Source organism: Neodiprion fabricii, chromosome 3 (assembly GCF_021155785.1).
Source record: "Neodiprion fabricii isolate iyNeoFabr1 chromosome 3, iyNeoFabr1.1, whole genome shotgun sequence".
Lineage (NCBI taxonomy): Eukaryota > Metazoa > Arthropoda > Insecta > Hymenoptera > Diprionidae > Neodiprion > Neodiprion fabricii.
In genome coordinates, this window is record NC_060241.1 from 29,865,026 (window position 1) to 29,889,897 (window position 24,872).

The 24,872-nt window shown below is 41.2% G+C and overlaps 1 protein-coding gene across 15 annotated transcripts in view; it reads left to right on the forward strand.

Moving 5' to 3' along the window:
- The window catches only part of LOC124177323 (peripheral plasma membrane protein CASK), a 142,025-nt gene that overhangs the window by 107,648 nt on the left and 9,505 nt on the right, over positions 1-24,872 (forward strand). For 7 of the 15 annotated variants that reach the window (XM_046559570.1, XM_046559576.1, XM_046559571.1 and 4 more), the window contains 4 exons: positions 13,998-14,189; positions 14,573-14,737; positions 17,306-17,380; positions 23,587-23,616. In XM_046559570.1, coding sequence (XP_046415526.1) covers positions 13,998-14,189; positions 14,573-14,737; positions 17,306-17,380; positions 23,587-23,616 — 462 coding nt within the window. The remainder of the gene's footprint in view (positions 1-13,997; positions 14,190-14,572; positions 14,738-17,305; positions 17,381-23,586; positions 23,617-24,872) is intronic. The other 8 variants (XM_046559573.1, XM_046559577.1, XM_046559586.1 and 5 more) reach the window with 3 other exon arrangements.

Here is a 24,872-nt window from a genome sequence, read left to right on the forward strand (position 1 = left end):
ATTTCGCATTTATTGTCATTGTTGTCAGATTTCTCTGGCATTTTTTATTTCTACCGGAATTTCCCTGCAGGCGTTAACTTCCCGCTACTCGTTAATTCATAGTATGAGCTCACACTGATATACCCAGTGCACGGCGCAAGATGGCGCAGTCGGTGGGAAATGTCACCTCATAAACCGGAGTCTCGTGAATTAATCAGCTTCCATGATGCCGGATCCCCTTCCCGGAACGACGAATCTCACATTTCTATTCAAATTTGAAATTTATAAACAGCATCTTGATTCACGTGAAGCCAGTCAGTAATCTTCGTGCGATGTATTTCTTCTTCGCGTGCTAGTAATTTATGAATAAATAAGACGAAGAGCAGTCCATGATTAGAAAAATGAATTTATGGGGTCGCTGAGCTGTTTGCCAGACTCGCTGAATTACATCAATTTATTATATCCTCGTATCACCTGTCCCGTATAGTTGAGATCCTTTTTCTGCAATTTGTTTCGGTCCTTTGCTCATTTTTCATCTCTCTTTTGTTTCTTCTTCTTCGAAATATTTCCAACGGTAAGAATTTTTGCCGGCCTCGCTGAGTAAATTGCCAATTAGATTGCAAAATGGCTCAGAGTACGTGATAAACTGACTTTGTAATTAAATCGAATGCCACTGCTATTACCAAGCACGTATTGCTTTGAATACGATTGAGAACGTTGGATGTCTGTGAACATTTGACACGTGGTAAATGTTCAGTATTTCCGACAAACGCAACCGTTCACAACCCCAAAAATCCCACCAATTAACTCTTCCAAACTTTGAACCCCAATTAACCACTCCCAGTATCGGATTGAAGCGCCTCAACCTTTCAGACATAAAATCGCTCGTTTAACAAGTTGCGGTTGACTTTCGTCAAAAAGGAAGCCTCACCTCGACATCGATCGAGTATTAAATCGAAGTCGGTGAAATTAATATCAGAAAGAAAATTCTTCACAATTACGGCCCGAGCTTTCATCACATCGACTGACAATGATCGAAACCGCAATATTGCCGAAATTTTTTAGCGAAGCCTCCGGCAACAATCGCTTACGAAGTAGGCATGGTCAGTAGGTAGGCAGTCAAAGGTGCAGCAGCGGTTTCATCCGGCGTAGAATCTATACGGGGCTCAATTTCGATTCTGGAATTTCCGGCTCATTGGCTTACTGCTGTCCGAATCCTCTCCTGTATTGCTTTTCGAGAGGAAAATACCGCGTCGCGAAAGACGAATGGTTCGCCTGCATTGATTGTCGAATAAAAGGAAGCAACACGGGAAAGAAGCGGGTGTAGCTGCTCTCGGCCTCGGATATTGCGAAAATACTTTAATGCTTGCCGCGTGTTTCTTCCAAAGTTAAATGTAATGATTTTCAGACAGGATAAAGATTCCCTTCCAAGATCATGTTTAACAAATTATATAAGAAATAGTTGTGCTCGCTGACCAGACGAATTAACTCCAATAAAAACACGCCTATTGTTTTTCCGCATTGATCGAATCATGCTGTAGCTTTAACGCCAAGTTAGCCATACAATGATCATTCCTCTGTGTAGAAACGTTCCTAACTGCCGCATGCGTTTGGTTTTACTAAATAAACGGAAAAAACACGGTTTCAAGCATATTAAAAACGTGCATGCCGCTGACGTTTTCACGCAGTACTGCAGTTCTACCAGAGATTTTTTTTTCTCCGTAGCTTTGAATACTAATTACAGAATAATTTTCAAATCCTGACAGTTATAACGAGTGGGTCGTGTAACGAGTGTATATTAACAAACTGCACACTGGAGAACAACAAATGCGTGCTGTGAATTTTTGCTAATATTTCTCTCGTTTATAAATCAACGATTCAGATTCAAAGGATGATATCGCGCGATCCGCGTTAGTCCGGAAATCTGCGATACCAACACGACCAATGCATTAGGTCGTACGAAGTATTTACTGCTAAAATTTGGTGCACAGCGTATCTTTCGCCGCGTGAAAAATAGCCAAAATTCGATCCCACTGCAGAGAAACAAACGCACGTCCGTTTTTTTTTCTCCGTGCCTTGAATAATTTCACACCCTCAAAAAGGCTACTTTATTCCATTTGCTCTCTGTAAACCGATTTTTAAGCCGCGTCACGTGCATCCGGGCCGCGAATTCAAATTTTGCTCACCACGTGCCGCGTAACTTTTCCGAGAATACGAGGGCCGGTAAAAATTGAATCTGTAGAGGCTGTGTGAGATTTAAAAAGCGGGGCGAAATATACGTATGAAAAATTAACCCGCGTCGCAAAAAACCAATCACAGACATTTTACGAGGCCTCGCGCCGAGCTCCGAAAATCTATAAAGTAAAGCAACGGCGCACAATTTGTCGAAATCGTATTTAACGCGCGTACACCTTTTTCACGCGATTCTGCTACTTCTTCACTTTTATCGGCCTCCGGGGGGACGAAGTTACGATTAAGGATCAACCAACAAGTACTGAGCTGGGGTTCGCTTTCAACCAGACCTTATAGGGACGCCGTATTTGTGCTCATTTAGATGCCCGTAAAAGGGAAAAATCTCCGGAATATCGTCGGAGAAGCTAATAAACTCGCCTAAGTGTAATCCGAAAATTGGTGAGATTAATTCCGCAGATACAGACTGACCGAAGATTGAAGCAATTGTCCCGTATAAACATTTACCTTTCTTCGGCAATTCTCCTCGACGCTAAAGGTTCCCAAAATAACCTGAAAGATTCTTCGAAACGTCGGCGCAGCATTGCGACACAGGAAGCCAGTCACGCGTGCGTTTTTCAAGATATCCCCGATACGTGGCGAATCCTAGATTCACCAATTGGACTAGGATCTATTCGCGCGGAAATAACCGTACTCAAATCTGATCTCGAAATCGTTTCGGGTATCGCGATTTCAATCAATTCAATAGATTGAGCAACAGGAAGCTGTAGAGTTCACGGTTCCACTTGATTTCGATAACCCTTTTCAATTCAATTTCAATTTCTTTCATTGTTTCGGATGGTTTAAGCATCACAAAATAAGAGCATGAATAATGCTGTACGCGGAAGTTCCTGTGAACAAATAAAGAGCACCGCGATTGTGTTTTCACCCGCCCACGCCAAGCCATAATGCCCACTGACAATGAGATGAACGCAAATAGGCGTGAAATATATTTGTGCTTGGTATACAGCGCGAGGAATTCGTCGAGCAAATAAGACCCTCGTTTCTGATCCGCAAGCTTTCGAATCTTGGCGGGAAAGCGAGGGTGGCGACAACGTGGCTACGTCGACGACGCCCGGCGTCGCGGTGGATCGAGAGTCAGTTCGCGGGCAGCCGCCCCATTGCGCGGGTGGTGGTCACGTGCGTGGACGACGTTTGTCATCCCCGTTTATCAGGCCAAAAGCTGCAGTGATTTGTGAATATCTGATCCTCTTACTCGATTTTTGCCATATTTCTCCCTCTCCTTCTTTTTTTTTTTAGCTTGCCCCATATTTCGTATTTCGAATCTCCACTAGTGAACAGTTGTGTTCTCACCGCAGTTGAATCGACGATTTAGACAGTGTCTAGGAAAAGTAAAAGAGTTTTAAAAATATCGACGTCATGCAGGTTGAAGATCCGTTCTAGGCATCGTTCGTGCAACCAGAAGTCGCAATGTTGTGTTACGTGAGTTTACAACTGATCCCCAATATTTAGAAATGATTTTTCAATTAGAATGGCGGAAATTATTGGTGTAATAATCCGCCACCCTTGACGCATACACGTTCGATAAAACGATTTCACGCAATTAGCGATTTGGTTAACACCGTTATTCCACACTGTGTAGCATTACGGATATTCAATTAATTTCGTATGTCACGCGCGTTCAACCACCTGGCACAAATTTCTATCGTCACTGTTGTAATAGTAGTTGCGATAATCTGGGAGAATCAATTATCCTGTTTACGTTGAGGTATCGTCGAAATTTTCATTCCCATTTACTGATTTTATTATTCGGTTACGAATCAGTGCACTAGATAAAGGAGGCTGCAAGTAGAGGAAGAATCTTTTTAATCTACCGAATTAGTCCGGAATATCGTTTGCCATAACGAGCCTTCTCTCTGTTCGTAAATGAATGTTGTGATCAGCGCCATGGTGCGATAGACGTTTTCCCAGTTATTTTCTGGTTTCTAAACTGTATTTTTCATCGGAGTTTTGAGCGCACACCGAGTAAATTTGAGCGACGTAATTCGAAGGCGCCGAAAGCTTTCTGACATTGTATTCGATCTAAGAAGCCATATTCGTTCGGTATATGAAATATTACGCACATCAACAAATACGGGGATGCTGCTACGGATGTTCCATATTTTACGAAAATTACGACTCTTTAAACATGCTTTCATTTCTGACGTGTCGTATCGTGGCTTCATGGCCCAGTACTGGAATCACATTTTTTACCAAAGCGACAACGCAGTAACTCGGTACGTTACGTAAGAAAAAAGCGTCGAATAAATTTCTGACAGCCGCGGATACCTCTTCTAGACTTCGAGTTTGACTTTGAACAAATGAGCCCTTCGCCTTAAGAAGCTTGTAAATGATATTCACGGCACCACGAGTGCAGGTCTATATCTACGAACCTTGACAACGTAGTAGCTTTATTATCCTAATTAACTCACCACTCATACAAAATATCCCATTAATCGCTGCCGTTGCAATTGAAAAAAAAAACGCAAACTTCGTTCATGCGTCGGGTATCAGCTTTTCCGTTTTGCAGATACCAACTTCGGAGTGTAATCAATTGCCGATCTAGTTCTGAAGCGTTGGTAACCGCCGTTGAGTCCACTAGAAAAGATTAGAAATATCCTGAAATACGCGGTGAAAGACCGAAATTGTTGGGATTCTTCTGAAAAAGGAAAAATAAAGTTGCAGTTCGCTGGCATTTTCAATAACGGACAGAACGCCGCTGCTCCACAACGAAACCAGTGACTATCTTTCGGAATCCTTAGCCCAACCCTTAACCTGTCCCTGTCGTTCGCACATTCGCGGAAATTCTTAGCTGAGTTCAACTTGGCGAACATTTCGGATATTTCGGATCCCCGCTTTATCCGGGAAGGACGACAATTAATTTGTTCAATTTGGGGTTGGTTAAAGTTTTGTAAAAGCTGTCACGCATTGGTCTGTTCGCTAGTCGATGAAGACCACATTGCGAGTAAAGGCTCATCGAGTCAACACGGTTGCAAATCCGCCGAAATTTTATCGCGTCATTTCTTTGTTTTTTCACGTATATATTTCTCGGTGGAATATCTCGTTTCACGTTATCAGTTGCTCTCGTTGGATTCCTCTTGGCTCAATAGCCGGTCTATTTGAACGACAGGGCTGAATCGGAAGGGTCGGTTTCTGAGGAGCTGAGGCAGCTAGATGAAACGGTGTTTACGTTTACTTCGTATAAGCTGCAAACCGAGTGTTCTGGAACTACGGAAGTTTAATCAATGCGAATTAGTTGGTTGTTTAACGGGGCAGATTACTACTGCTATACCCACTGTATTCCGATCGAACTTCGGTACATTTGTGAAACTATACCAAGTTGGGACGAGTCAACCTAGATTTCCAGCTGTAGCTTCTGCAAAAGCAAACAACGGAACTGGTATTGGATTCATCCATTAAGGAACAGAGTCGAAATTCTTGCCCTGCTGAGCTGGAAGAGAGAAATTTCGTTTCTTATTTTTCCCCGCAATCGACCCACGCGAGTATCCTCTCTCAATTATCGACGATCTATGTTACGCATATTTCTTCCGATTGCCAAGACAGAGGGTGGATTTCAATTAATCTGATATTCTAGAGCGGAAAACAGAGAACGTAGGCGGGCAATGCAGTGGTCTGGCAGTGAAACCGAAACCGTGAATTCGTTTTATTTTGGGAATAAAACTGAATTATCCCATCGGCATATACCGTGCATAATATGCTCATTGTCAGTGTAATATATTGATAATAATCCCTTTTCCTATCGCATTATCGTGGCATTAGGCTTAATTGAAACCTCCGACGCTTTTCTCGTCTGCAACGACAATTTCATCCAGAGTTCGTTAGGTTTGAGAAAACAACGGCGCCCAAGCTTCCTTGATCACCTAATCAGTTATCCTGCTACATAATCGTCCAAAATTGGATATGGTAAGCCCGGGAGCTGGGGAAGTTGTAGGCGGGTGATTGAACTGCTTGTAAAGTTGCTTCGAACACATCAATTTCACTCAACCTCGTTAGTATTGTACGCGCGCAATCTCCCAAGTCGTCAAGTGCAACAAGTGTAATCCCTTGACGAAAAGAACTTCGGGGTGTCTGCGGTTACCGTCAAATTTCCGGAATGATTGAAATAACACCACTATTAGCCCCCCTGGAAATAACCGAGAATTATGTGAGAAATTTAAATGAAGTTTGACACTCCTCGAAATTGTTATATCCGTAGATTTATGAAAATTCCATTGTAATTCGGAAATAATCGCGTTGATGACCTCCCTTCAACTCGCATCCGCAACACATCGCACGTTAGATGGAATATTTCGAAAGTAACTCTTGTATCGCGAACTCTTTGGAACGACGAGGCAGTCATTCTCAACGATCGTTGAATTTACACTCACATCTCACCACCAAGCTATAGTCCGTATTACGCATATCTATACGAGTTGTTTGCGCGGGTATGATAATCGTGATACTCCGTGCGAGAGATAAGGTATTCACTTCGGGCGTTGGATAGGTTGAAAGTTATGTATGCAGATTAGACATGGGAGGTTCGCGGGCGCGCCGAACAACGTGAAAACATACTGGAGTAAAAAGAGAAGAAGCAAATGGGTCTAGAGTGGGCGGGGCGGGGCGGAGAAAAAGACGAGTTTCACACGCTTAGGATCGAGCCGAGTCGAGTTGAGTCGCGAAAGCTCCGTGAAAGAAGAAGAAATCTCGGTCGACTTAATGACCAGCAATTATGAAAGCTTTCGGGGTGCTCGCCTGACAGCCAAATATAAAGAGCGACTCATTGTCTGTAAGGGGTGGGTAGGCTTATAGGTGGCTGCGCGCGTCTTGTACAGAAACGGCGTTCGAATATCCAATGCCTTTCGCGCAACCATTGTGACACCTGTGTTTATCTTTGTTCTTCTTCGCCTTCTTTCGTTTTTTCCCATCACCTTCTCGCCCACCCTTAATCCCTTCCGCCGTGTTTAAACTCCTTCGTGCACTTCTTCATTTTTAATCCAGGGTACAGTGTTAAATGATAAACGCGCAACCTTCTTCGAGCTACATTTTTTTCAAACTCCGTTTCCATACGAGAATCTGCCCTTTTCGGTGCACGTGCCAAGCTTTCGGAAGCACGCCGATTATACGCTGCGAAAATTCCGAGGATCACGGTGAGCGCTACGTTTTGACAGATCCTCGATGTGCGCTAGGTGGTCATCGGATTTATTCAGCACATCGCTCTTGCCGCAAGGGTTTCACACCTGGATCCATAGTATTTGCAAAATTTTTGGAGTCGTCGTTTTTATAAGTTCTTCCATGTAGTCTATTTTTTATTTTTTTCACAAAACAAGTCGAAAAATTGATGGTCTGGTTATGTGGTAAAGTGTAAGCTCAGAGTGCGTATCTAAAAAACTCTGGTACGCTATGTGTCCAATAAAATTTAGCCTTGAGGGATGCAGATGAGTATTGATATCAGCAAACAATGTGGATAGATGTCATAGTTTATTCACACCAATTGCTTTATACCTGTTACAATATCGAAGTTATTACAACCGGATAGTTTTGAATTAATTCTAGAACACATGTATCTTTTTTACTACCTTCTAATTCACGAGTACGTCGATAACGACTCCACGCGTTTCTTGTTCGTAAAATTGTTATAAAAGCAATAATGAGACTCGTAAGTAAATAAATCTCCGCCGTTTTTTATAAGAAAATGAATGGTGAAGAGCAAACTTAATTTTATTGAAGTTTAGTTGTAGTATTAGCGTAAGTGATAACGCGATAATATTTATTTCTAGCTTAGGAGTGCAGTTTGAAAATCTGCTGCGGTCGTTTATGACCTCGTACATATGTCCTAAGGTTAATATTTCGGTTGACCCAAAAATGCGATCTAAAATTCGGTTATTATTTTACCATTCACCTGCCACACCAGTAAACTGTAATATAATGCAAGCTCATAACAACTTATTTTTTTTTTCATCTCTCTGGCTTGCCTTAAATACATGAGAAATAAAATTATTTCTAATAAATTGTAAGTAACAGATGCGTTGCATTTTTCCAACAATATTTGGGAGGGGCCTCCAGTTCTGTAGAAATATAATCTACAGACTAAAAGCCTTACAAAAAATATCTTACCGGGTCTTTTCCACAGGAAATTTTATCCCACAGGGTGCGGCCATGCAGGAAAGATTTAACCTGAAATGATAAACATAATCTAGTCTGCAGAAATTTTATTTCATAAATTGCGGTTCTACAGAATTTTACTGTACAAACGGACTCTGTAGAAATGCATTCTGTAGGATGAAATTTCTGTTAAAAAAAATGTTGTATATCATTTCAGGTTAAATGTTTTCCGTAGGACTGCACTCTGTAGAATTTTCGTTCTGTAGAATTGCGCTCTATGATCTACGAGATATAATTTCTTTAGCAAAGACCCTATCGGACAAATGTCTGCAAAACTGGATTTCTCTATGTTTCGCGCGGGATGATTTATATCAGTAATTGTCTGTGACGCAATCATTTTGTCCACTTTGTCCCCATCCGCGTTAGTACGAGTGGTTCCAGAAAATCCGGTTTATTCCTCTTGTCATTTTTGCTCACGACATTTTCAACGCAACGCATTGACCGAATCAGTCAGTCAGTGATTGGAAACTTGAATCAATGGTAATTCAAAAAATGGAGGATCATTATGAATTTCAATCGATATCACTGAAAACCTAAACTGCTGTAAATTGTTTGCACTTCGATAAATTGACATGAATAAAAGCTACGTCAATTTATTTATTTTTTCCTTTTTATTCCTTATTTTATAGGAAGGAATCGCATTTGCACGACTCTTTAATTTATAACTTTTCCATTGATACAGTAAAATGAATTACCGTTTCCTGTACTGTGTGATTACATAGGTATAATATTCATTCTAGTATAATGTAGAATCGAGGAATAATGCAAAGTTTGAATATCTCGGTGAAAAACAAAAAAATATTTTACCGCAGAAAGTGTAATGAGACACTAGAGCTGTTTTCGTATATAAAACAATATTAGGTGTTACAGAGTAAAGGGTAAGAAAAGGATGATATTAGTGTGCAAGTGACAATGAAACGCTTCAGCATCAGGAAGGTACATTCGGGTCCCCAGCTCCGAGATAAGTCGTTCGAAAACGAAATGAAACGAGGATGAGGGTAAACGGCGAAGCTGAAGCCGAAGCTTATTTACGAAACCCGTTAACCGAGTGCGCACTAAATTACTCGTTTTTTTCCCTCGCCTTTTTATTCTGTTTTCTTCTATTACGTTCGCTTTTACCCGGAATGATGGAGGGGTTCGTGCCGCAAAAAAGGCAAGGAATAAAAAATAAAAGTGAATAAAAACTTGATGAATAGCTATACAGGCCAGGGCGCGAGTTACGAGAGATGGTAGAAGGTGCGAGGGCGACGGTTAACAAAGCCAACCGAAGAATAACTCGATCATAATCCAACGCTACCGAGCACTGCAGGCGATAAGAAGCTGAACGAGCTTAATTCGATCTGGTTTTCACTGTAATAACCTGCATATGTGGTTTTGCCCAATTTCCTATAGAAAATTTGCGCTCTATCCTTCGAATAAATGGTCCCACGTGAGCGTAATTTCTGCATCAAAATTAGAACTGGAAGATTGTACTTTTTGTGATTTTATATTGAAATCAAATAATAGGAAAAAAGAGTGGCAAATTCTGTGTATGCTTTCTCAGACTCTGTGCAGGCTTTAACCATGTTAAAGTATTTTCGGAAAATCTGGAAGGCTTCCGCAGAATCGGCGCGTTGACAAACGAGAGTTGCCCGTCAATTATCTCAGCTTTAATATTTTACTCTTGCGTCTCGTAAAATCAGAATGAGCCCCGCAAATACGGTGTGTTTCCCCTCAACCTACCTACTGGATTATTTCGTTTCATTAAAGAATTTTACGCGAACAATAATCGTCAACCCAAACGAGCTTGTAACCCGCTTGGTTTTTCTTTAAAAGCTCACCGAAATCACGTACGCGTCTGTATGGATATCGCGTCCATTCGTTACTCCAAGTTTATTGCATTTTTTCACTCCACATCTCAAACTATCAGGCTCAAAACGTTTAAAAATCAAAACGCCCATCCGATTGTCAAAAATGGTAAAATTTTTCACTGTAACAACTAGATGGTTAAATTGTTTCGATTATCTTGGTGACACTTTTTCTAAAAGTTATCAGACACCACGGGCTTCAAATTGAGATACTTCGATGCATTGATCTCGTATTTCTATACGCTGGTGTCACAATTATTTTCTACGCTTCGGAAAAACAGGTTTTTTATCGAAACTGATTGCTATTTTGATCCAACAAATACGTATACGTTCGATCGAATCGGTTTCGCACAGCTGTCGTTTACACAAGCGACAAATTTGATCTATACGTTCGAGTTCTTCAACGTAGTTTTCTTTTAATTCACTCGTGCTTTACCCGAACAGTTTTTTTGATTCTTATTTCAATTTTTCCGTCTTACTTTCCTTGCTCATTTATTTTCCAGCTAAGTTTACCGCGAGTCCACGGCACCATTTTGCCAGCTACTCACTAGAAGTTGCACAATCTGCACCTGCCCGCTTGAAGTGTTGATGAAGAATATGAAGACAGAAAACAGCTAAGAAATTTCTCTCGCGGAGAAAGAAACTTTGTTTCACTAGTCAGTCATTATCTTAGTTGCAAAGTAAACTGCCCGCAACTTTTCTTAACCTGAGTCGAGGTGATATTTGTTACCTCTTCAACGGCTTGGAATCAAATTGATTGTTAAAGGTCGCACAAATAAATGAAGTAGATAGTAAATGACGTGCGACGTCTCACTGAGCTTTGATCTCGTCAGTATCACTCGGTCAAAGCACGCGGTGATCATTTAATTATTTTTTCTTCTGGTTCGTAAAGTGCCAAAACTCAGGGTCAAGTATAGAAATCAAAAAGTTTGGGTTTGTTTCGTTGACACGGATACTAAAAGCAGTGGATTCTAGAATAGTTTCAACCCAGACGTGTTTTTATCCGCACTTCTTCCCCACTATTTCCCCCTACCGTAACAACAAGTAAGGCATGACGAAATATCCGAGGCGGATCACGACAAGGGTCTTATTGATCGTTACGTGAAACCTAGATCCTAGGTAATAGTTCTCGGTAGCACCGATCAAACATGGCTCGCTTAAATTTATCTTGAAGGTAATACAATCTGTGCTATCATCGATACGTCTTCCCTCCTTATAGCATTCGAACATTTCACCAGACCTACGCAAGTGATGCGCAGCTTACACGCTTAACTGGGATCAATTATTTTGTCATCACTACACCTTTTAACGTTACAAAAAATTCACTTTCAATGTCGATAAAACGTCTAAAAGATGTGCAGGAGACGGTTGTAACGTTTCATCCCGTGTATTTCAATACTGTTGAAGCTGTGATTTTTAGTAGAAAAGCTAATTTTATTACTGTCGTCAAATTTGATTGGATTTCAATTCTATTCAAGGTTTTACAATTGAAATATTCGATCTACGTGTCAAGTGAGACGTTAATGTCGTGCATTATTCTGTAACTTTTGTCTCAATAAATAAGTATATAACAACGTTAATTTCATTATTCAGCTAGTATTACAAACTCCCCGGGTATGGCGTCGGTTGAACCATTAATTCCAATTTCTTAAATTTCCTCCAGATGTTTTTGGAAATGCAGAGAATGCCACTATAGCCTTGTATATTGGTAGTCAGATAACTAAGGTTCAATTAAAGCATGTTATCAATAATGCTTAGTTGAAATTGTATTTGTTAACAGTGATTTTCCGGAAAGCGTGTCAACCGACCAGACGCAATACTGACAAAAGAAAAGAAAAAAATCGAATTAGTGTCAGAGAGCTCGGAGCTTTTTCATCCCCTCAACGGCAGAACCGTTGGCCTGATTGCTGCAAGCCTGCAGCAACATTACGCAAATGCCTATGTGCGCGGCGGAGAGATTAATTAAGAATAATCGCCGACCGTAATGGAATAACTGAAAATGGAAATCGTTATCGACTGGGTGGTTATAACAGGTGACGAGCTTGGCTTCGCTTCAAATAGGTAAATTGCCTTCAAAGTCTAGAACTCTCTGACATTCCGGAGGCGCGTTACTCATCCAGCTGTGAACCTCTAGGCGCGATGGCTGGTGCATTCGAGGAGTGCCACTTTGGTCTGATATCCTTCAGGTCTTTCCGTTGGCAGCTATCCAACAAATTATCCGGTATCTTCTAGGCAACCCGCTTGCTCTTGCTATTTCTCATCATTATCGAGCCGGATTCGCCGATGGCATACATTCACTTCTGATTAATGCCATTCAAGCGATCAAAGCCCAGAGTGAACGACGCTTTAGGTTGATTATCATAATCAGGAATGCTTCTCGTTTCGCTCGTTCGCTGGAAGGAATTAGATTACGCAATCTAAGAGAAAGAAACTGCTCGCTCGCGGAGGTTGATCGAGGTTAAATAAATGGGGAGTAGTTAATTATTCCGGGAACGGGAACAATAAAAACTTCTTTCATTTAATTTTGACTCATTTTACTCTAGTGTTGAACAAGTATGGAAAAGCTGAATTTAAATTATATGCGCGATAAAGAGAACAGTGATCATAGCTGTTCCTGAACAATAAATTTCCTTCGAACGAGTCAAGGGTGCTTTGCGCGCACAGCAAACTCACCGAGCTTCTCGAGAAGCGAATTTTCTCACAATGGCTACTCCCTCGCATTTATCACTGCCTCGCACAACAATACGAATGCATCTCCTTATGCTAATTCTATGTTCTTCGAATGAATGCATCCGAGCGCAGACGTATATGTTACGCCTGCACGAGACGCGCGATCTATTATCTAAATATACTCACATTCAATATCCGGCAAGCTCTAACGATCATCCAGTGAAACAGCTGTTTCTCATGGTTCAAGAAAAATCAATACCAATTCGTAACCACAATGTTCGGAAGTTTCTAGTGCATAGAACCAGGTAGAGCCCAGGCAACATTCCAACCACTGGGGATGTTATAATAACGTACAATTCACGATCGCTCCGACTGAGGTTTGCTTGTTTAAAACTTGGGTTGCCTGCGAAAATTGAATTAATTCAAACTAGGTTCTCGCACAACCATCACACGTGAATTGATTATACGACAAAAAAATGGTACATGTACCCATGTTACTTCTGAAAAATGTTTAAAAGAAACATTTATAGAAAGAATTTGTCGAACCAGTGCTTGTTTGCATTAACGCAGTTTACTTATAGAATAATGCGTTCAATTCTTCATCTCCAACAGTCGGCTGCAAATAATTCCACCATGACCATTAACTTTATGCAAAAGTTTGTTCTTTCTTCATCGAATATTCTTTGATGGTGAGGCAGGCGAAAGCCTTTTCGTTAAGAGATATCGAAGCTTATTTCAAAGAATTCAATTATTCCGTACAATCACGCGGACGTGCTTCTCAAAACAAAAAGATGATTATTCTTGAATTGCTCTTCTAACTTCTGGAGCATTTGATGCCAATGTTATCATCTCATTCGCCATCGCAGTATTCACCTTAAAAGGGTTCAGAGGAGTTCCGTTCACTAAATGGCGCGTAACGTTATACCAGCTTCATTAAAATTCTCTTCCCATTTCCAGATTTTGAGCCGTTGTCATTGAACTCGTTCCTTCAATTGTATTGACAATTTCAATTGCGAAAGTTCATCACTCTCTAATTACATGAATAAAAAAGTTACTGTGGAACTCGAGTCGATCATTTACTAAAATTTGCCTCAACACTTCGTGTTTCAGGCGCTACTACAAGCACATGATGTGGCAGGACACGACGTCTACGGCGAAGACGCGACGAGAGTTACGCCTCCACCTCTTTTTCCTTACCTGAACGGGGGCGATGATCTCGAAGGGCAAAACGGTGACCTAGACCTTGAAAACGTCACGCGTGTTCGCTTGGTACAGTTCCAGAAGAACACTGACGAGCCAATGGTGAGTTTCTTCTCTTGATAGACACATAGATGCGTATTTATTTGATTGCATATAGGTATATATAATACGTACATGTGTGATGTAAGGTAAGTTGGTCGGTAAACCATATCAAAATACAATAATGAAACATTATACCGGCACCACGCAAATAGGCGCAAGTGCAATGAAAAGCATACATCAAAAAGCATACATACACGTACTATGAAAAACTGCCCGAGGTTCCACGTCTTTGAATATTCTCATTCGTCTGACTGAGTTTCAATACCAAAACAGTAGTCAAGTTACTGAAGTCAAAATTCCTCTTGGAAAACGAATTTTTCGCTCATCTCTCCACGGATTTCGGAAAGTGATCAGTTATGAAAAACATAAATTTTTGCCTGCAGGGAATCACGCTGAAAATGAACGAGGACGGTAAGTGCGTCGTCGCTCGTATAATGCACGGCGGGATGATTCACAGACAAGCAACGCTTCACGTCGGGGACGAGATTAGAGAAATCAACGGAGTCCCAGTCGCCAATCAATCGGTCAACGCGTTACAAAAAATTCTTGTGAGTACCAGCTTAGATCAAGTATAGTATTGAGGTTGCCGAATATACGTGCATGGAAGATACGTTACTCTTATCGTTCAAGCATTGCTTGAATATCGAGGGAGAACCGAGCGCGATTCTCGTAAAGAACGACAGTTGAAGGGAACGTTTATTACGAACACGCCTCCCTTTATATGGTCTCCCCAGTATTTAGTGACCCACGGCCATTACCTCGTCGTTGTTGAACATAAACTTTAACGATTTGTACTCTGTATGTCGTTCTATATGCACAACTTGCGCGGGTAGATTGTAAAAAACACGAAATTTTCTCCCTACCCCAGCATGAGCTCGTGGACATCAAGAACCACAAAGTACTTCGGCCCAATATACACATCAAGTTGAAAAATTTATACTCTCATTGCACACTGTTGTTTTAACAATACGGAAACGGTGCATTCAATCTGATTCATCAAAACCGTTGCTTGTACTACATTGAAAAAAGCCATGCGTCCAATAAAAATTTGTGCGAACGCAATATTATTATAATACAATATGACGAAAGCAAGGTATCTTAAAAAGTTTATGATCGCCAAAAGTCGCCGCATAACTCTACCTTTACTATTATAAACTTCTAATGTTTGGAACTAGGGTTCAATTCTCTCCGTCCTTGTAGCATGGATTTTTTCCTCAATCAAAGTCATCGGAACTTTTTTTTTTATAGAGAGCACAAATGGAATAACCTGCCGTCCATGAACTCCATGTGGTTTGGATGACGCGCCAATATATAATATCTGTGTGCGCCCTCCAATCCCCTGCTGACTTGTGGCACGTGCATTTGATATCCAGGATCTATACATCTGTAGGGCATGTACGATTCCCCCAGTCCTTCGCGGTCCTAGATATTGCATTTCACGGATGATATTCGATACATGGAAGCATCGTTTAACTTCACTCCCTCGCGCGAGATTGAACCAGATCAAAGCTTAGAAAAAGTTGAAAGTATATCCTCGAAAGCTATTTCCGGGTATTTCTTGACATCGTTCAGTACTGCTGCAGATGTTTCGCTTTCAAACATTCAAGTACCATTTTGTGGTGTTCGGTTCGTCTGCGCTGGCTACAAATCCTACCAGTCACCGGTACGCACAAAGACAATTTGCTTCCAATATAGCACTGCGGATTTTTTCGACTGAGGAATTACTCAACCGCTTTCGACGATGAAACCGGCCCTCTTTCGTATTTTCAATTGACGGATACGAATGCCTTTGTACGCGTAGTAAAAGCCTCAGGTCTAATTCCTTTCAGAAAACTCCTCTGCGCTGGCCTCGGAGATTTATTTTCTTTGTGAACTATCGCATGCGCTAGCTCACCAAGCATTCAGTTCTTAAGTTGTCTGGCTGTTGAAGCGGTAGTCCGATTCTTCGGTAAACCAAACCAGACACTGACTCGAATAAAGCGGAGTACCTGATATTTGCCTAGAACTCAATTCGCAGTGAAAGAAAGTCGAATACTTGACTCTCACAATTTATTCCCACCCGTATTTGTGGGAATTATTCTTTCACGTCGTCCACGCAAAAGTTTTATACCAGACTCGAATCTGACAAATGAACTCACCACGCTACGAATTGCATTCAAGTCCGATGCAGAGTTACCTGATAATGCATGCAGCCGGCGGCGTGACTCTATTTCATTGTTAGACGATTTTCTATGGGAAGATCGTGCTTATATCTGTTACCCACTCTCGAATATTAAATGCAGCTCGATAATACAGTCGCTGAGTATGCCGCCTCAGCTTCACCGCCAACGATTATCACTTCGCAAGGTCAATCACGTTCTTCCACAGACCAATAATAATCGAATGTTTCTTCTTCGAATTTACTTTTTTTCGCCGACGCACGAGTCATTTCTTCCGCAAACGTGATAAAGTAATATATCTGACTGGTAAAATGAATGAATCGACGTACCAAAAGAGGATATTTTGACGGGGCATATTTCCAGAACAACGAAACAGTGATGGAATATCAGGGCAATGTTTGTCGAAAAATACAATCAGACGAGCTCTGAATACGCTGCTGCTGTGGACTTGAGTCTTCGACTTTAAATCATGTCCGTGGATCAAAGTCTAGTACTTCTTTAATTAATTAATGATTTGTTTGTTAACGATCCACGAAGAATCATTAAGCCGTGCTTGAATCGTGGAAGAGTTGTAGTTTTCTGAAAGACAAAAATACCCTCGAGTACATAACTGTTTTCACAGAATTAAGGGTGAATCGAAATGCAGCAAATACCAAAAATCGTTGCACCAAGATTCATGCCTATTCATATAATAGAGCATCGCCGACCAGCAGACGCCAGAATGCCGACATAGATACCCAACTTTCCGTCACGAATATTTGCATTCGTTGACTTCAATTATGCGCACTTCGTTCGCTAACTTCTCCAACAAGACTGCACCCGTTCGTCGCTCTTACTCATTCGCGTTGGTATACGCGCACTTACCTGTCACCTAACCTATGGCTTTTGAAAGCCATCCGGTCCCGATTACCCTCCACACGAGGAAAAGTTTCTTGAAAGAATAATTTTCTGTTTCAGCGAGAGGCGAGAGGATCGGTGACCTTCAAGATAGTGCCGTCGTACAGGAGTGCGCCGCCCCCCTGCGAGGTACAAGTAAGCCCCAGCCCAAGCGGCGCTCGTTCCCAAACCACAACCCCCGCATCCTCCTCGGCACCCCCGTCCACCTCCTCGGGCAACGCAGCCGGTACGGCAAGCGTAAGATCCGCATCCACAAACACTCCGAAGTCACCGGTGACCGCGGCCTGCTTGTGCAGCGCCGCTCCTAAGACCCCGAAAACCCCAAAAAGCAAGAAAACAAAAGTCGGTTCCTCCTCGGCGGAAAATACACCGAAACGTCGCCTCAACCCCTTGTCGGCTCTGAGGGCTGCTCGCAAGTCTTAGGCTTACGCGTTTTTGCGGTGCTTAGCTCGCGTTTTTACAGTAGTTTGCGCTCTTCGCGGATAGTTTACCGCTCAACTGACGATTAGTTCGCCAAGATAGGGAAATGCGCATAATACTCTCGCCAAAGATCGCGTACCTGTTCTAAAGTCAGTTCCTTCAAGGTTAGTCCGGCTCATCACACAATCAGTCTGGCTTAGTTTAGCTAAGCTCGACTTGGATTAGGATAACTTTCCCGCTTCGCGTTTCGCGTTTCACGCTCTGTGGCTATTAGCCAAGATTTCTCTAATGTGCAAACTCCTTGCAATGACTTGGCAGCGGGCTTCTTAATCGCTGTCAGAAATGTACATCACATCGCAGTCTCGAAAGATGAGGAGTAGTCGTGTTCGTTAACTCGATCTCGGCCGACTAAAGCGTCTTTTAAATCGGAAGTGATCCAGGCCGGATTCTTCGCTCTTCTAGTCAATTTTAGGACGGCATGTTATAAACACGAGCAGCTTGTCTAGATTTCAGATCTATAGTATAGTCAATTTAGGGCTTTGAAATAGCTTGTTAAAGTAGATTATATCGAACCGTTAACATTGTTCATAATTCTATCGTAATACCGTATGCATTGAATATTTTCATGAAACTAAATAATTCACAGTTGAATGAATATTACATTATTATCATCCTAAGCTACGTTAAACGAAATACTCTTAAATAACAGGAAAAAATAAAAAATGACAAGATTATTCGATGTCAACGATCGTCAGGTTGCGTCTAGTTGAAATGGAACGGAGCCTCCGCGGAAGGCTCATCGATTCGTTCCGGTTGACGTATTTCCCGCCTTGACGTGACGGCGTTTGGCGACAAAGTTGAAACGGCTCCCACTAATTTTGCTTGTGAAATATTTATGAAGACAACTAACGAATTTAATTAACTCTCTGCAAAGGACCGCCCGGATTCAGGGTCGACTGGGGTAATTTCGGGAAGGGACCAAACTTTTGTTTACCAAACCATCCGGAATCCGCCATTTCCTCCGTTTACGTTTGGTCGTTCCTCGAGTGGCACTCACATGTATGTATGTATGGTTATACGTACAGGGTACCCTCCTTATTCATGAACCTTTTGCGAACCCCCTCCCTGGCTCTTTCCGAAAAATAAGCTTCACCTATCTCTTCTCTGTACTCTTTCTTTATTATTTGCTTTACGTTATCTCTCATATTACTTATCGTATTCTTGTTTCTTTCTTATTTCTTCTCTTCTTTTATCCGTATTATACGTACATACATACAAATACTTATTCGGAAGGATCTTTAATATTACTTGCTCATGTAATAGGTACCATACAGTTTCACAACACAACTTTTATACACGTACAGATAGTGTATTGTATACAACACAGATCGGCATCTTGCTTCGGTTAAATGGCATGGCATAAACACGTTATTAGGAGTTAAAAGTTTTAGTATTATACGCACGTATTCCCATTCCTTGATTGTATGTCTGCGTTTCTGTTCGGGGGCTCGATGATCACTCCATACTACACTTACTATATGTACGTAATATATTGTATATATACGTGTTTTATTAGGTACATGTGTGCATACATATTGTGGCATATACATATATATATACAGTGTTTATGAAGCGAACGACAAATAATGGACATACATTGTATATAATCTCATAATTTCGCCAATATTGTTTTTACGTTAAAATTTCACGATGCGGGGCATTACTTGGAGGATGCGTGTCGCGCGACTGTGACGGGGTCTAACAATCGCTTCATCGATCAACAAGCAGCCCGATTAATCGAACGTCTTTGCGAAAAAATCTCTGTTCGCAAACGCGGGAATTTCACGGTAGTTCGCTATGGCTCGGATAAAAGAACCGCTAGGAAAACACGTGTATAATTCACTAAGGAAACATCTATTTTTATGGTTTCATAACTAAAATAAGTACACCTACGGCTCTTTTATGAAGGAATATCTCAGTGCAGTTTCCCACTGACGTTGTTGGGTATCCAGCGGGGTTACAAAGTATCAATGATGGTCCTCAAGTTTTTATCCGGGGTTAACATCTTATGCCCCGATTTATTTGCAATTTTGCTTGTTCCAAGTACAACCTCAATGTCCCGAAAATTTTGATGCTTATCTTAAGTAATTCTAAAGCTTTTTTAACTATCTTCATTGGGTTTGACCAACTTGGCGTGGGACACAGATTATTTGACATGTAAGAAGCGTTTGTTACACCCCGCTTTGTTTGCCTGTTATATGACGTCCATTTTCTAGTCTATTTTTTCTCCACGATCGTCGGGTTGCCGCCTAAAATGATGAAAATATGCCAACTAAACGGTGAAAAGGTAATTTATTTCTCTTCTTTCCACTAGCAACGAGAGTCGATTGTTATAATTCCTATTTTTCGCTTGGATTGCGTCAACTTCAAGTCAGACTGTAGTTCAATCCCCCCTTCAACCAGTTCGATGTGTTTCTATTCGCAAACCTTGCGCTTTTCAAAATTTGATATCTCCGGTTTCGATAATCTTCAGTTTTTCAAGTGGTGAGCAATAATTTTGAAACGAGCGTAACTTATCATTCTTTCTTTAGAACTGTACTTATATCCATTTTCACATATCTCTTTTTTCTCTTTCATGATTATTGTAGTTCATTTTTACCCTCATTCCTTGCTCTATTTATCCAATGTGATCTGTCGAAGTATTTTTGGGAAACCACAGATTTAACCGAGTCTTGTAACTATACAGGAAACCTATGTAAACCTATGAAACTAAAATCAACGAATTTAAAACTAAATCGTCACAAGCATACAAAAGTAGCCGTAAATGTGGTGGGACAGGACTTGTTTTGAAGACCGCCACGCTTTCTTCACAGCCTGTAATACGTAGCTTCAGCTCTTTCATCTGCATAATTTGCAATGTAAAATTCAGTGCTTGATAACCACCGACGTCAAGATCTGAAAATTTTCATGTTACGTAAAGAATAATTACTTCAAGTGCAACTGTGTTACTAAATCTGTAAAATAAACGGAATACTGAAATCAATGTTACCATCTGTATATTCAGTGAAAACCGCAGTGACATATTTATTACTGTTACAAATTTCAACTGCTGTGTAAATCCAACAATGTAAAAGTAAACGTAATTGTGTACCCGTGTGCCGCGCTAGACGTTCTGTTGTAACAACTACATAAACTTGCATTATTTTGTCGAACAAAGGGACAAAAAATATATTGCACCCGTATACGTGTAATTATAATTGAGAAACACTGCAGAGCGTGCTTCACATTCTATCCTCGTTCAGCATAGACTCGACGTGTTCGGCGAACCAGCTTTGCGGTCTACGGTTACACAATTAAGTTTGACTGAACTAATCACCTCTATATATACACCTATCTTCCGGTAGCAATAGCATAACGAACATAACAACAATAATACAGGCCCCCCTAATTGAAGCACGTCTCGAGTCCAAAACGGATACCATTTGTAACTACGGGATTTCAGTCGGCGAAGTCCCCTCGCAATTTTGGTAATATCGACCCCCTGGTGGTGAGTCTTGCGGACATTTGGTAACTCCGTTTTAATCCGGGACGTCTTCGCGTCCGCGCTTTGCAGACCTTCGATCGAAAGCTCGCGTGCACGGGTTTTCCGATAACTCTCTTGTGTATGCGGCGATAAGAAGACGAAGGAGACCAAGAGCTGATTGAATTTACCCAAGAATGAGAGAAGACAAATTGTTTCATTTCGAGTTCTTCCGCTGGTTCATGCTGCGTAGGCGACGCTTACCGACTTTGACAGTCGCCAACGAGCTACTCGACAGCCTCGTGTCGGTACATTCAGAGCACATTGTTCCAAGGCGCACGACGAAGCGTGAAACGAAGGCACACGTGATCTGTTCTTACCCATCCTCGTAGAATAGAACACGCGACGTTGTGCCGCGTATATGTGAACTATGTACGTTCCGTTCTACCTATCCAATGCATTTATCGCCCACCTGTACGCTGCGGTATAACGCGCACGATCCATTCTATAATCTACCAGTCGCCACCTTGCCAGTTAGAGCTTACGACCGTTGCTCGGTCGGGCGGTCCTCCAATTTTTAAAGTACTAACAATAAACTGAGTCGAATACGTTGTATCTTAACAATCGGCAGAAGGTAGGATCGTACCGTCTTGTAATGCAAAAAGAGATTGAAAAAGCAGCTTTCTAGCTGGTTCCGTTTGCATTATTAGTGTCCGAACTTGTTACCGAATATTTTTTCTACGATATTAAAAAAATCTGTTTTCACTTTGTGGCAGATTGCCCTCCTCGTCAAGGAGATTCAGCTGTGGTATCGATCAGTTGTTTCATTTTGTTCATTTTCACGTTAATTAAACGACACCGCGTACCGTCGATTGACAAAATAACGTAGAAAACTGAGTAAACAGATTTCTCATAGGATTTCATGGCTTAAATTGACAATTTGCAAGAAATCTACGGAATTGTTTGTGTTTTTTTTTTTCTGCGTTAATTTCATTCTGACAGGGGTACATGTAGTTTGTCCCTTAAAAAGTTGATCGAAAATATAACTTCGGCAGCTTCCAACTGCATCCCACGAGTAATATCCTAACCTCGACTATCCTTCATTACACGTATTGTTGCAGTATGCGTGGATTATTTAGGTAATATCTTTATGTTTACTGTTATCATCAATATCATTCTAACATCGTAGCACCTTCCCTGATACACGTTACCCCGTAGTGAGCACTGCACTAAAGTTCGTTGAGATTTTTTTTTTTTTTATTCATCTTCCTTTCTCAACCATTCGAATCATCTCGGTCAGCTAATTGACGATTATAGTATCGAGTATCCTGAAGGAAAGATAAGTGAAAAATAGCACAACAGTAGCGGAGGATTGCACGTCTCGCGTGAGAATCCTCTGGATGTTCATCGACCACAGCAGCCAGTCCACCAGTCGAGTTGTGTATCGATAGTTTACCCGCTATAACGTATCTATCATATTACTGTGTAGAGAAATCGTCATTTGTCCCAGTCTATCGTACCTTCAGTACCGTAATCCGTAGATTGTATCATTTTAGTGCACTTGTGCCGTACTCTCATCACCATAACATACACTCGTATATATCAGGCTAAACTTCAGGACGAAGAAGACGGATCCAGTACCGTTCTTCTTCGTACAATCGGACCATCCCTGTATTGTTCGCGACAAGGGTGAGCTTACGTCATGTCTGACTACTTACGGATAATACATTAACACCGTTTCGATCGGTCAACGGAGGCAGCGTGCTGTTCCAGCAGTTTCAAAATTCTTTGAATTTATAACCGGTTTGTGCCTGTTTTGCTTTGGTTATTGATCAAAAAATAAAAAAATACATTAAAAAAAAAAAAAAACACTATTCAGAACTAACAAATAACAGCGCTGGTGTTGGAATGCAGACCATGCTTCGCACAATTAACATAGATTCATGATTATTGAAAAATGTGAGTAAATTAACAATATTTTACGCCTGGTGTTTGCGGACTATTTGTGCTGCGAAATTTTCTTACACTGCCCAACTTTCTTTTTTATTTTTTTTTTTTGCATCGCAATCGTGAAAATTGATAACGATCTGCATACATAATGGACACTCGGCATTTGATTTCTATACACATCACTCGTATTCTTTCGATCGTTTTTTAACTCCATTTGCTTGCAATTGTTTTATTGGTTTGTGTTTTTTTACTCGTGAAATACGCGTCGGAGACGACTGCCTCCGTGCAACAATGGACTATCACAATGTAGCCTGATGCTGAATCGCATGCGGCAGGGTCAGACATGCACCGGGTAAATCGAAACCTGACAGCTGCCGTATACTACACAAAATTAACAAATGAATTTTCTCATGAATTAATAATTACTGTTCTTCTGTTTTCCAAACTCTAGTTGTTCAGGATTAGGCCTCTGCCAGTGTTAGTAAGTACCATGACTTGATCTGGTGTGATTGGACTGCTGTAGTTAGAAGCTATGCGCACATGCAGCTACCGCCTATACAATGTGTAGGTTCTCACTAACTTTCTGGTATTGATTTTCAGTTGGTTTGCGGTCTTGTTTGTCGAGTTGGATTTTGTACACAACACACACCCCGCGGCATGTCGCATAGCGAACTGTAGCGTATTCATATTTTATTTCTCAACGACAGACACCCGCCATCACACCCTCCATAGCCCAGCCCCTCTAACCCAGCTTACACGCGTAAACATGCATTCGTGTTTGCTTATGCATACTTACACTCGGATATTTTACAGTTATTTTTATGCATAACCGCGTTACTGCATAGTCGTACTCTGCACGCGTATCGGTGTGCGTATGAAGGTTGATCCATGTTACACCGTCGGACATACCGGACTGCTTTCTCCTTAAACCAGGCAAATTTTTTCGTTGACCTCTAAGTACTTCTTGTACCTTGCCAGATTGTACTTATATTTGATTGATCACTTTGTGAATTTTTCAGATTATCAAATCCACTGTCAACGTTTACAAATTTTTTAATTCAATGTATGATCTGTAATATTTGCGATGCGATTTGAGCTGCAATCCACTCACTGGTAATCGGCCGCTAGACGAAAAATTATTTTTGACAATCTAATGGTTCAGCGAAAAAATTGACACGATTAATACTGAGAAAAATTCCCCACATGCGCAATAATGCGTAAGCACACCAAATGCTTGTACGTACGCGATAGTGTGACAAACAAGTAAAATCGATCAACACCCAGATAATCACCGCTCAGCTCGGCTTATGATTACGAAACCACGTATGTCAATTCACTGTTTTCTTGAACATACAGTTTTTGCTTCACAAAGCCGTTATTGTTTTCAAGTCACAACAATACAACATAGCTGCCTGCGTAACTTAGCTTTTGGTTCCCATCTTACGGCAATGCGTGCACACTACCCGAAATCCAAGCTCGGTGCTATTCTTCAATATTCTACGTTCGTTTTGCCCGTGTTTTGACTTAATGCAACCTGTCGAAACAATTTAGCGTAAATAGCGCTTTATTGGCAGTGCTTTCTCGTATGTTTTACTTCTCTCTCGATCTCCAACTCGACTCCGTTTCGCTTCGATTTTTATAAAATACGTGACGAACAAAGAAACGAGATGTAATCTAAAATCTATGCTGCTATAGCGATCGTTGCACATGATATTGTTGAATAATCTATCTTGACTG